Source organism: Rhodnius prolixus, unplaced genomic scaffold, assembly GCF_049639745.1.
Source record: "Rhodnius prolixus isolate KJV_2025 unplaced genomic scaffold, Rpr scaffold_1, whole genome shotgun sequence".
Classification (NCBI taxonomy): Eukaryota; Metazoa; Arthropoda; class Insecta; order Hemiptera; family Reduviidae; genus Rhodnius; species Rhodnius prolixus.
Genome location: NW_027411581.1, coordinates 49,574,804 through 49,588,335, shown reverse-complemented (window position 1 = coordinate 49,588,335; position 13,532 = coordinate 49,574,804). Strand labels below are relative to the sequence as shown.

General features: G+C 33.2%; 1 protein-coding gene across 2 annotated transcripts in view; it reads left to right on the top strand.

Moving 5' to 3' along the window:
* Nucleotides 1-11,015: 11,015 nt before the first annotated feature.
* LOC141461393 (uncharacterized) overlaps nt 11,016-13,532 on the top strand; it is a 561,940-nt gene continuing 559,423 nt past the window's right edge. Inside the window, exon 1 of one of the 2 annotated variants that reach the window (XM_074142539.1) lies at nt 11,016-11,162. In XM_074142539.1, coding sequence (XP_073998640.1) covers nt 11,152-11,162 — 11 coding nt within the window. In that variant the 5' untranslated portion in view covers nt 11,016-11,151. The remainder of the gene's footprint in view (nt 11,163-13,532) is intronic. The other variant, XM_074142471.1, reaches the window with a different exon arrangement.

Sequence of the window (13,532 nt, the reverse complement as noted above, 5' to 3'; positions counted from 1 at the left end):
TCGAATCTAGCGCACCCTAGGTGTTCCATTCAATTCAAACTTTTGAAACAAAATTGCACTTTTTATTTTTTTAATCAAAATATTTTTTTAAACATGTCTAAGTAAAGATTCATCATTTTAAAAATAATTTCATTTCATTTCTTCATGAATATGAAAACATTAAATAATTATGGAAAAATATAAAAATGTTAGAAAGATTTTGCAGCTTGGAGCTCGTAAATTTGGAAAAAAAGGCGCTTAATATAAGAAACGAAAAATGGAGTTTTGTTATTGTTCAATCTGTCTATGACTTTTATACTTGAAGTTTACTGTTTCAATTTTTGTAAGGGAACTTTTACATAAAGTTCCTTTCAGATAAATACCGTATTTAATGTCTTTTGAACATCGTTCGTACACAACTGTGAATTACCAATGAGTAGATTATTTGCAAAGGGGATAATCTGCATGAGTTTTGTTTGAATTCCTAACTGATATGGCTGTTTCGTAAAAACACTCCTCTCTTAAGATTGACAAAGTTAGAGCACTTATACTATGTGAAGTGTTGGTTTGTAAAAAAATTATACTTTTACCACAGAACTTTAAAGTGAATAGCGATTGTGATTTAAATTAGCAATATTTTTGATTTGGCACTTAAACTTTGTAATCAATATCTGCTAATTTTTTCTTTATATTTTTTTTCTGAAAAATAGAATGTTATTTTTACCTAATCATTAAAAGGAGGAAATTTAATCTAGTTAATTAATTTGTTTTGAGATAGTGGTAACTAGTGGTAATAAAACTGATATGAGTCAAGAAGTGGTGAGATAAAGGCGAATGAAGCAGTCACACGTAATCCAGTACTGTGAGCTCAACTTTATTCACTTTATTAAGGTATATGTTGTTATTTAAGTTCAAAATTTCGTGAGGGATTGTTGTAAAAATGAAGGCCATGAATTTACAGAACTTTTAAGTATATTTTTTTAAGGAGATTCTAGCAGGCTGTAACTGTTAAAATCTTACTAATAAGTTTATACAGAGATTTATTAATAATTTTCTAAACGTGATAACTTTCGTGTGAAAACTAACATATAAATATATTTATATTAGTTTTACTTTTTTAAATTTAAAGTTCGTCTACACCTGACATCATTGGCGCCTGGAGCTATTTTCAGTACCCTGTCGGTTTCCCGGCAGCGATCTCTCGTAACAGTCAACACTGACTATCACCGGACTGTGAGCCGTAAGAAAACACTTAGGCTGAACCCGCCCCTATTGAAATTATTATTGTCAAGAACTTCAAAATGGGGCTAGTATAAAATAATCTCAATCATCATATTATCGTGAAATAGCGTGGTTTTATTTAATCCAAGTTTTGAACCCTGTCAATGTGCAAAGTTTTAAAAATCAATAAATCTCTGGTGAATAAGCTGGCTTTAGAAGTGATGGCATTTTTAGATTTTGCGGAGAGTTCGAGAAAACTTCTATACACCTGGAAACTGACAGCTATGCCATTATTCAAGTGAGATACAAACATTTGGGAAATAGCCAGGTGCTGGAGAGGGATATTTTCCTTTCTGGAATCCTCTCAGATCCTGGGGTTTCTTCGTTCGTCAGCAGAGACTGGAGTGGTTGTGGCAGGGACTCGCCTCGCACTCGAATATCTTAAAGTCAGCAACGCGCGATCACAAACTGGAAAAACCAAGAGCATTCTTTCTGAACCCTTTACTTAATTTATTAGTGTGGTTCAGCACATTAATTGATAATCAAGAATAATGATAAATAATGGTAGGACGGAGTAGAAACGTAACCCCAGCTTGAACTTTACGGAGTGCAAGCAAAATCCCCATGATGAGAAATACGCGGCAATCGGGCGGTAGTTCATTGTAGTTTCACTTGGAGTGCGGTGCACTTTTTGTCCCACCAAGAGAACCAATCTCCTCCTAGCCACCTACACTCGAAGATCCTCATATTACCGACTAGACACTAATAGGACATTTTCTATCTCTCTTTCTTTTCTTTGTCTTCGTCCCACGGTATAGTTATTAATCTGAGAGCTGGTACATATTAATAGTCCAGCGAGGGAGTGGATATGTGTACAGACTGTAAAAGCAGCAAGCAGCCCTCTTTCAATTTTAGAAGATTGACACGCCTTTGTCAATTATCTCATGAATGTATGAATCACAATAGAGGCCATATTTTCTTTTCTTAAGACTTCTAAAGCACTGGAGCTTTTAGAATTAGACTCTTCTTAATACTTTTTGGCTACCTGTACATAACGTTAACAAAATCTTACTATAAGGATTTTTTTTTATTATGTGAAGAAATAAAAAAAAGACAAAATACTTTGTCTTCATTTGATTACTAACCACGCCATCAGTGAAGAAGATACTCTCATCTTTGAAGTCAAAATATCTTCGTGTGGAATACTCAGACTTTTGAAATACATATAATGTTCCTTTAAATTCAGGTTTTTGAAATTGAATCTCTGTTTGAGGATCCAATGATGAGAAATAAAATGATTTTTTGCCAATATTCTGCACTTTATTTCTCTAACAATTACTAAACAAGAGAAGAGATTAGCTCAGTTGGTAGCATGAAGGAATATTACGCCGAATGTCATAAGTTTAAATCCAGGCTTTTTACCATAAAATTTTCTCTTCCAAGGAGATTTCTACAAGGAGCATAAAAAAAAAGCATTAGTGTTTATAATTAAAAACTTCTTACGCTTCTTTAAGTAAAAGAAGAAGCACAAAGAAAAACTGCAGAATAATGCAACTACAATTCAACAAAAACAATTAACATTTGGACTTAACAATAAATAGATTTCTTATTTCTGGAGTAGTACTCCATTGTAAAATTGTTCACTACTTATAATTTGTAAATAATGAAATCATACTTTCCAGGATAATAGAATTTTGAATTATAAACTTCAATGGATGCCAAAAAAAATAGATTTTCTTAAATCTTCGACATTGCGAACATCTGACGAAGGATCCTTCTTCAGGAACTAGTTTGTTGTGGCAGGGCTATAGAAGAAGGCTTCAGCCAGCCATTTGAACATCCAAATTATTCATCAAAATGTTGAATATTTTGAAATATGAAATATCTAATAAAAATGAAGTGTCTTCTTTGTTGATTTGAGACCAACAGTCATACAACTGTTGATTTGAGACAACAAACTGTACTGCAAAATTATGAATTATTTTTGTAAATGTTGAGAAGCGAGTATAAATTTAAACAAACTTCTTTTTTTACCGACGTTTAGGTAAGTTTATTGCTCACTTCGGGGTATGTACAGGTATTATACAAATGTAATTTTCCTATTTAAATTTATCATACATACAAATACATTAAAAAAAATCTTTTCATGTGTTTAGTACATATTTTATTTATTTGTCCATTAATTTTATGATTACTTATATAATATAAATTTAAATAAGAGTTGAACATTTGCATACTTTCTTCGTATAGGACATGAAGATAGCAAATTCATTACCAAAGGTCGGTATCAGAAAATTATGTATGCTACGTTCAAAATGTTTAGCCTACTTTTTAACTTTTAACTTGTTTTTAGCCAATCTTATCCTCGAGGCAGGTTTAATTAATTCATTTCTCTAAAAACTCTGAAGTAATTGTTTGTTTCAAAAACATACTCTCATTACAATAATCAATGAAATTTCGACATTTCTTTTTCGATAAATAAATATTCTTCTCACTCATTTCCAAGTATGTATTTCTTTAAAAATCATTTATCTAAACACTTTAACTGATAGCTAAGAAGCCAAATAAATATTTTATTAGAAGTAATTTTCTCTTGTATAATTTTCTAGCACTTGACAAGTGTCGGAATTGTGCTAAATGTGGCATGGAACTAGGGCAATTTGCTTCCTATTAAATTTTGATAACAGCACCATGTTATATTGTCTCAGTCAACATGTCTTTGTCTCTGTAAGGTCTAAAGAGAATTCAAGTTACAATATTAAGGAGACAATGGACTTAATAAAACAAAGTTGTCTTAATGCGATGAAATGACTATATTTTTTTAGCTTTTGCCTCTGTTTTATGTATTAATAACCAGTTTTTCATGGATAATAGCTGTAAAAATCTACTTTTACTTATATAGATTACGTAGCTGATGCATATATTTACTTTTTATTAATAAGAACTTACTCCGGAAATTCTTCTGCTTCTTTTCTTTCCCTGGCCGTTGAGAAGAGTCTTCAGACTAGAAATTCCACATTTCTTTTGTAAGGAAATTTTGTGCAATGGACTTCTTATAATGAATAGCCAAGATTAAGGGATGGATTATCTTAGCAGATAGCGTTAACTTGGACTTCTTCGCACAGATCCCGGATTAAATCTAGCTAACGGCCTTTAGATTTTCTCTTCCTAGAAATTTCTTCTTGTCCGGTGATTGAAATTTTGTTGCCTGCAACACAATTCGAAGGCCGGCAGTGCACTGAAAAAAACTCTGAGCATTTATGACTTTTCAGATGTGAAGCGCCTTAATATTAAATAATAAAAATAAATCATCAGATAGCTAATTTGCATCCTCAAATGCCATGGGACATCACCATACATTCAACATGAACATAGGTGAATATATGGGTGAATATGTACTTCTTTTTTTTTATTCTTAGGTTTGTCAAAATCTACAAAAATCATATTACAGGCCCACGAGGCAGAACCTAGAATCCTGAAGTCTAGCTGGAAGAGTTCTGCGGCACAAGGAATAATTAATGGAATTTCCATTGTCCATGGTCATTATTTAATGGCCAACAACCATGCTTTATTTATGTACTTAGAAGGAAATTGGCTATTAACCAAAAAGGCTTAGGACGTTAGAGAGTTCTAGCGGTAACTTCTATAGAAAAATTTGTTTTGTCCACCAATTCTTCTTTCGATTACAGTGCGTAGAATATTTTTAAACCATTACTATTTCTGACCGACTGAAGCTACAATAAGAACTGCATGATTTCATAACCGAGTGCATTGTGGTGAAATTTTATCTGTATGCCCGTTTATTTCTTGATTTATGAGTCAAATATAGGTGATGTAATGTTTATTTGAAATAGTTTTTCAGGGAAATTCGAACTTTAAGGGATTTGAAAGGGATTGGATTTCCTCTAAATACCATTTTAGTATAATTTACAGTTTTAAGTTTAGTTAATATGTAATAATAGAGAATTTTACTAAGGTTCAAAAAGGAAAAGAAAAAAGTAATTTACAGTTTAGGGCATCTTGTTTTCTTCGCTCCCTTACTAACTGTTGAGAAATGGTGGTTTAACTTAAGAAGTAAATAAATAGAAAAGAAAGTTTGAGTAAATACAGTTTTCAATAAAATAGAATTGTAATGTTACTAGTAGATAAGATGGCGGCGAACACATGTTAGGAAAATAAAGCCGGCTGGAACTAGTGGCTGAAGTTTAGGCCGTGTACTGTGAGCAGTTTATAGTGGTAGAAAAAGGTTTGGTAGGTTAGTGGCGGAGCAATAGGAAGCGGGTGGCTATGTCGGAAAGAAGCGCTGGGGGACTTTGAGCCAAGCCTGTCAACTTCAGCCTCCATCTCACCCATGTGAAGAGGGTGAGTGGTATTGCTGAAAGTAAGTAGAACAGGATGTCTCCCGGAGTTGGCTGCCAGTTCCTTGCTTCTATCTGCGGCTTGTCAACCTCCCACCTATAAGTGCTTCACGCAAGCCATTGCTGTGGCCTACGTTAAACCTTATACAGCAAATTTTTATTTTCAACACTTGTACACACTTCAGTTGCATCCTACAGAATATAGATATTATTGCGTTACAATGTCTATCATCTTTTACATCCACCCACCGGAGTGATTATATTTGATTAAATCACGTGACTAGGAACATAAAGAAAATACACAAGAGAAAACAGAAAATTCTAAAGTCAACACATACGATCTACCCTTAAATAAATAATTAATATTTAATTAATAAACTTTCATTTAACATAAATTTTTGTTGAATTCAGCTGACTTTCCTTGAAGGTTGACATAAATTACAATCATATAAATATGAATCTGATAGAGTAGACGTGTATTGTGAGTACTGATAACTATTGTTTCAATTTTAGAGTTCGTCCCGAAAAACGAAGAAATTTGCTAAGTAGTAAGGTGAATACAAACCACGCGAAGAATAAAGAAAACTAATAAGATCAAAGTTTCAAGGAAAAATAACAGCCATCTGTCAATGAAAAATCATAATCAAAAACGAAAAAATAAAAAATGAATAGAATGAGGTACAGAAATTTAAGTGCTGCAATATAATGTAGTAGAAAGAAATCCACCTTGAGAAATACATGATGTTGCGGAGTGTCAAAACATTAGATGTTTGATGAAGTAAAGAAAGGATTTGTTCAGTCGTACACAGCTTTTCTCAGCGCCCCCTCTTTTTTAAATTTCCCGCCAAGCTCTTTCCGCATTTTGGTTCCCGCCAAATTTCTGTAGCCTCGCATTTTATAACCTTTATTGTGTTTTCACTTCTCTTCTTTCCAGGCTACAGTGCATCTCGTTCATCGGCAAGAAGAAGTAGCAACAACCGCCTTCCTGTTTCCTTTACATTACACTTCTCTTCAGCATCAGTTTTATTTTCATCTTCATCTGCAGAGGTTGTCTAGGTGTCTTTTGTTTGCCCTCTTTATGGCCCTGGCCTTTCAGGCCTTGACCCCACTTGGTGTCCAACCTTGTCGAGATGGTGGGGCTTACGCACTAAGGGCACTAGAGATTAACCCTCTCTAAAACTCTCGCGTTTTCCGCTTCTGGGTGCAGGCGTCCTCGCGCGCTTACAGGATTATTGATGGAAATATGGCTAAACTATCAAATTCTTGGGTGATAATTGATAATCGTCTTCAAAAGTACAAGTATTTTAAGAATTTTCGGTTATTGAATAAACCCTGGTGTGCACCACGAAGAGCGTATATAGCCTTATGAGAGGTTATCCAGGATGGAAAGAAGTCATTCTCTGGGTAAGGCCAACATCTGAGGTTATTGGTGACCAGAGCTTTTTTACAGTGCACTGTCGGCCTTCGGACAATGCTTCTCGTTACAGACAACAGTGAGCTGTAAGAAGCTCCTAAGAAGAGAAAATCTAAGGGCTAGCAGCTGGATTCGAACCCGGGACCTCCGCGTGGGAGTCCAGTACGCTAAACACTCAGCTAATACTATCCATAATAATAAAAAACAACAGAACTTGTAATTTTATTTTGATTTTATTACCTCTTGTGATTTTGAGGTTTTGGTTTAAATTAGCAGAATAGAAGTTAACTTTACTGTTCAGATTTTTCAGTTCTTTGTAATTTTTTCGAAAATGGCACCAATGACTTTTTAAATTTTGAATTCACCTAAAATCTATCTTATTTATTTATTTATTTATTTCTATTTATTGATACATGTTTGTATCAAAACAAGGTAATGTTAAATAAATAAATAAATACCTAAAATCTATCACTTTAATTTAAAATTATTCGTAATAAATCTGTTCCTCAGGGGCAGTTACATTTCTGCTGTTCAAAATAATATTAAACTTGGTAATTCTGAGTTGCAGAGATTTATCAAGATAAAATACTTTAAAATGTTCCCCTTTTAATGAACTAATACAAATATTTTTCGAATAATTTTTAAGAACTTTTACCCACATATAATTTCGTTATTTAAAATTACTTTTTATTCAAATCTAGTACAAAATCACAGTACAGCACGGTATTTATCAGCTATTCGCCTATTCAGACGATATCGATATGGTGTCAAGATTTATGAGGGAAATGGAAAATGCATTTACGAAACTGGAAGCTACTGCAAGAGGTTTTGGTCTAGAAATAAACCGGACAAAAACAAAATACATGAAATCTGGATGCGAAGTATAACTACTTGCGAGTGGGTAGACCAATTTGTCTATCTGGGCTCGCTCAGAAGTAAACTGCCAGAATGTCATTTTCGGTGAGTTAGGCAGGAGAATTGCTGCAGCCAATAGATGCTATTTTGAGCTTAGCAAACAGCTCCGAGGACTAACCTGGTCACTTTCATTTCAAGAATGACGAAGATGGGACTTTATGAAAACACCTCGGAAACCTGGACAACCAGAAAGGCAGATGAAAAGAAGTTCCAGGCGTTTGAAAGAAAAATATTCCGTAAAATATAAGGCCCAGTTAGTTTACGGGCAGATATGGAGTAGAAGGGAAAACCAGCAGCTTTATAGCCTAAGTGAGGAAATGGGATGTGGCAAGGTTTATCAACTTAGGAAAAACTAAGATGGGCAGGACACATTATCAGAATGGAAGATGGCAAAATAGCCAGGAGAGTGTTAAAGGAAGAGATCCACAGTCTTAGAAAGATTGGCCAGCCGAAGCCGATTGATGGTGTTGCCACGGACACAAGTTTACTACCTGGTTGGCTGCCGCACAAAACAGGTATGTCTGGCGGAGGCTTATTGAGGAGACTCATCAGCAGGTTGTTCCATCATTTAAGTAAGTAAATTAAGTAATTAAGTACAAAATAAAAAAAAATACAAATATCTTACTTTCACTTATATTTTTTTTTCAAATTGTTAAAATGCGGTGGTTGTGTCAAAAGCTGTAGTCCGTTTAAAACATAACTCTTTACGTTAAAAGCAATAATGCTGGATAATACCTCTGATTTTATCCGTCGTTTTTTGTATTCTTGATCGTTTTTGTACTTAGAATGATTATCAGTTTGAGTAAGTGACTTCGACTAAGTTTCCATTTGATATCATTAATGAATTGTTTGTGGTTGGGAATTTGATGGCGTATGGCATAAAGGGGAAGTCAAGTCCTCTACTCCAAACTAATGAATCAACCTGATGTTACGATGAGTAATGTCACCGAGATTAATTTCAAAATACAGCATAAAGATATTTTTCCATTTATAAGTTAGAAATAAATTATCTCGTATATATTTTTACTTTTTTACATGGGAACACAGTAACTTCAAATGCACTGTAACTCATAGCTATAGCTCCAAGATCTTCTTCATGAATGCAATAAGGTAGGTTGGTCTTCAGACCATTTGGCAAAACCAAAATCAATTGTTCTAAGTAATGGCAGTTTTAAATTTAATGGAGCATTTAGAAGAATTTGCATATTTTGGGCAACTACTTCAAAATTTCTTCCAATATAGAATTAAAAAAGAGGGGCGTTGTGACTTGGAGGAAATATTTTTATTAGATATTATCATAATCGGGTAATGGCAGCCAATGTGGAAGAATCTACTACAGATACTCTCTTAGGTAATTACTCTGCTTGAAACTAGATAAAGTGCCACAACTAAGGCTCAACTCTGTAAAGTCAGTCTTAGTAAAGGTAGCCTGGATTAGGTCAAATTGGATCTCAGTTGATTGAAAAAGCCAATTGATCAAGTGTAGAATGGAACGAGTGGAAACGGAAATGGGGTACTTTGCAGTATGTACAAGTGGTATTTAACATGTAAACGGATGTGCAATGCTCATTGTGATTTTACCTGGAACATTACTTTTTTGCGTACTAATATCTTGTTTCATCTTCATCAATAAACAAAAAATATTTGCGTTGGTATTTTTTTAGGATAAATGCCTCCGCTATTTCACTACGGTTATTCTGGTTATTTGTATTTAATTTTTTACATAATTATTCAATGCACTTTAAGTTTGCTTTATTTACTTTTTCTTAAAATCTATTTTGAGGTCCCCTGAGAATGAAAGAGTAGATTTTTGATAGTTTTGTGTGAACAAATTTAAATTTGCAGGAAATTGTAACTTAATATTTAGATTGAACCTCTCCATGGAACTGACTGTAACCGAGCGATCAGAATTCTGTTACCGGAATTCCCTCTTCACAAGGCTTACCACTATTTTGAAAGTATCTCGAAAATGTCTCCAACGATGCCGCGATTCACGTGTTAAGAAGGAGTGAGCGGATTAGATAGATGGGGAAAAAAGCAGGAAGTTTAATGCAAAAAGGAAAAGGAAAAAAGAAGGATGGAACTAAAGGACTAAAGTCTGAAGGACATGAGAGGACATCACAGTGTACAATTCAACTATCCAAGCTGGTCCCTAGCGAAGGAACATCTTTCTCCTTCCGGCAGCTTTATCCCATTACTATTTACATGTTACTGGTACAAGAGTCAACGAGTATTTCAGCTCTCTTCAAAAAAAGATAAAAAGTCCATTTAATTATATTAACATTATACAGGAAGTTAGATCCACAAGCGAAGAATTAACAGAATTTATTAATGAGGGATGTATTAAAGTGTAAGCTTAAATGATTTAATAGTGGAAATGATAGTTAAATTTAAATATTGAACATACTGTTCTTGAATCGTTGGCTAATGGCCACAGGCATAGCCCCCCCCCCCAAAAAAAAACAAAAAAAAACGAGTATTTCATTGTTTTGGTTTTTTACATTGTAAAGGTTTGTAATTATTTATTTTCAATATATTATTGTAATGTACATAAACTAAACTGGTGTAATAAAAAGTTTATTTCAAATTTAATGGACATTTTACTATATTGGTTTTATCTAAATAATGGATATTTTTATTATTCATTTTTTTTTATTTTTTTTTTTATTTATTTTTTTTTTTTTAATTTGAGGCGCGTCGTCTGAGGTTGTTGGGGGTCGACGCTTTTTTCAGAGCATTGCCGGCCTCCTAACAGTGTTCTCTCGTTGCATACATTACTGTTCATCTCTTCTGACTGTGGCTTGTTAGAAGCTCCTAGTTAGAGAAAATGTAAGGGCCAGCAGCTGGATTCGAACCCGTGATCTCCACGTTGGAAACCAGTATTTGCTAATCACTTAGCTAATCCCTTCCTCGTTGAAAATTAAAATTTCAAAATTAGATACTGTTATTTACTTTCTAATAAGAGAAAAACTCAAAGTCTTTTTTTCCAATTTAAACAGAAATAATCGCTTACTAAAAGTAAAAATAATATCAAAACACTGTTCTAATGTGTTAAAATATCTGAATAGTAATTTTGTAACCATAATATAATTAAAACTACCCCAATACAATAATCTCCCACATTTGAGATTTTTTAACTGTACGGTTGGCAGCCCTGTGGCGTATAAGGCGGGCTGTCTGTTACATGTGGCCTTTCCCAGTCGTGTAACGACCACCGGTGTACAGGCATCGTACTTCGGACATGTACTTATATACGTAAACATAATGTTGTGCAGGTACGTCTATCAATAAAATATAACAGTCACATTGATTTTCTTTAAACTATGTCTTCTCTATTTCTTTCTGGATATTAAATAGTAATAATTTCTTAAATTATAAATGTCTATCAGTTTTGAATTTATTTGTTTTTTTAATATTAATTACAAAAGAATATTTATATTTTTATTAAAAATTGCGTGGAAAAGTTGACGTACTTATCATCTGAAGATATGCTAGTAGAAAAAACATAGAAATTAAAGACCTTATTTAACATAATTGTTTTTCAGCACTTTTATTCACGGAGCATATTTAGAAACATTTTTTGTTTTATGTACTTCTGAATTATGTACTAATTTTAATAAATTTGCTTTACAGATAATGTGAGAGTTTTTGTTATGACTATAAGGACGTTTATGTCTAGGGAATTACTACATTATATTAGCTTTACTTCTACCTTTATATCAATTTACTTTCTTATAAGATATATAAATAAGGAGGAATTCAAAGATCACCAGATTGCTGCTTCACATTAATCTTCAGTGCTGCCGGTTTGCAGCCCAATTGTCCTGAATTTTATGAGCACATTCCCTTATTAAAGAAAGCAACTCTGTCTATCTTCTTCTCTGTCCATGAGTTGGTCTTTGTATTTTATTATTATTTTTTTTTAAATCATCAAAGAATGACTTCCGAATCAGCCAGAGATAATTCATTGACCCCTAAAAGGCGATTATTTCTTTCTCCTACTGTAAACTGATCAATTCGCTCGCCAAGGGAATGTTTGTAACTCTTTTTTTGTTGTAAATACTTGTTGCTTGGCTGCATCGAATATTAGCAATTGATGTTGTTTAATTTCACAAAAATTTGGATTATTTATTTGGTTTTTTGATACATTTAAATATATTTATTTAATACATGATTATTTATTAGTTTAGAAGAAACGTTTTGGGAGTGCTTATAAAAGTAAACTGAAAATAATATAATTCAATTTTTGCCTTTAAGAAACAAATTATTTGTCCCTTCTCTGTAATTCTGGTTCTCAATGGTTTTTATAATTAAAAAAGTAATCCAGATGCTTGAAAAGGTGGTAATCTGTTGGTAAAAGGCCTTGTAATATGATGGGCGGAGCAGAATAAACAATGTTCGGCTCATTCAGTTTTTTGAATAGTAATTAGTGAAGGGACAAATTTGTGTGGGCGAACGTTGTCTTGTAAGCGGGATGAGCCCTTTGGTTTACACTTTTGAAAGTGTTTGGAGGGCACTTAAGCTTGTTAAATCTCTCTCTCAAGATCGTTTTTCTATTTTCCTATAGGATCCATTTTTTTTTAAATCGCAATTCGATTGAAGACTGACATCTTCAGTGTGGTTGTTTGTATGGTAACGTTCAGTAACACAAAATTTGCTGTAAAATAGTTACAAGCATTACAATATTCAGTAAATATTACATTCAGAAGAACGTTTTGAATTACACACATATGTTAACCTGCAATACTTTCATCCTAAATTAATACTCTAGGGTTGAAGCGATCCGTAATCAGTTTGTTTTTTTTAACTTGAAGTGGGAAGTTGGAAGGGCAAAGTTTCTGTACAATTGGCTGGAATTTCCTTTCTCAGGAGTGTCTGGAGCTCGCATCATGGCCACCATTATCTTTAACAGATAACTCTGTCTCGAAAAATAGTGTTCTCCAGTCAATATGTGCGTAAAAGTTGTGTTGGCAGCGGCCTGAAAAGTCTTTTTGCATGCCTGTGATCTCTCCTTCAACAAAAATTCAGGTGTAACACCAAAGTTATTTTTTAATGTAGATTTCAAAATATTAGTTTTTCACCTCTGCGGTTTTTCTTCGTTAGTAAAAATTATTTAGGCTGGTGAAATATATCCTAAAAACTGATCTACTTCCGACGTCACTTTAGATTTTTATGTGCTGTTTCCTTGTACAGATACTAGTCTATATTTGTAAAAAATACTGTTTATTCGCTGGAAATATTACATCATTTCTTAATCTGCATCACTATCTTCTGTTTCTTTTCCTTCTTTTAATGAAGTCGTGCCAAAATCAAACGTTCTTGATCAACTCGCATGAAACTATAAAATAATTCCTCAAGGATTTTGCATTTTTGATGGAAATTGCTGCGAGAAATTTGAACCAGAAATTTCCAAAGAATTTTATTTAATTAACGATTATTTTAACCATTATGTTAAACATTTATGATCAATTTAGGAACAGGAAAACTTATCAATAACCTTTGCATAATTTGCAACTTCTCTGATGCTAAAGAAAAAAAAAAAATATGAAGACTTTAATTGGTTAATGTAATTCCTATTTATTTCTCATTCAAAGAGCTTCGAAATGTTGATTGCTCAAAGATCTAACTTCTGAAGAATATAGGTG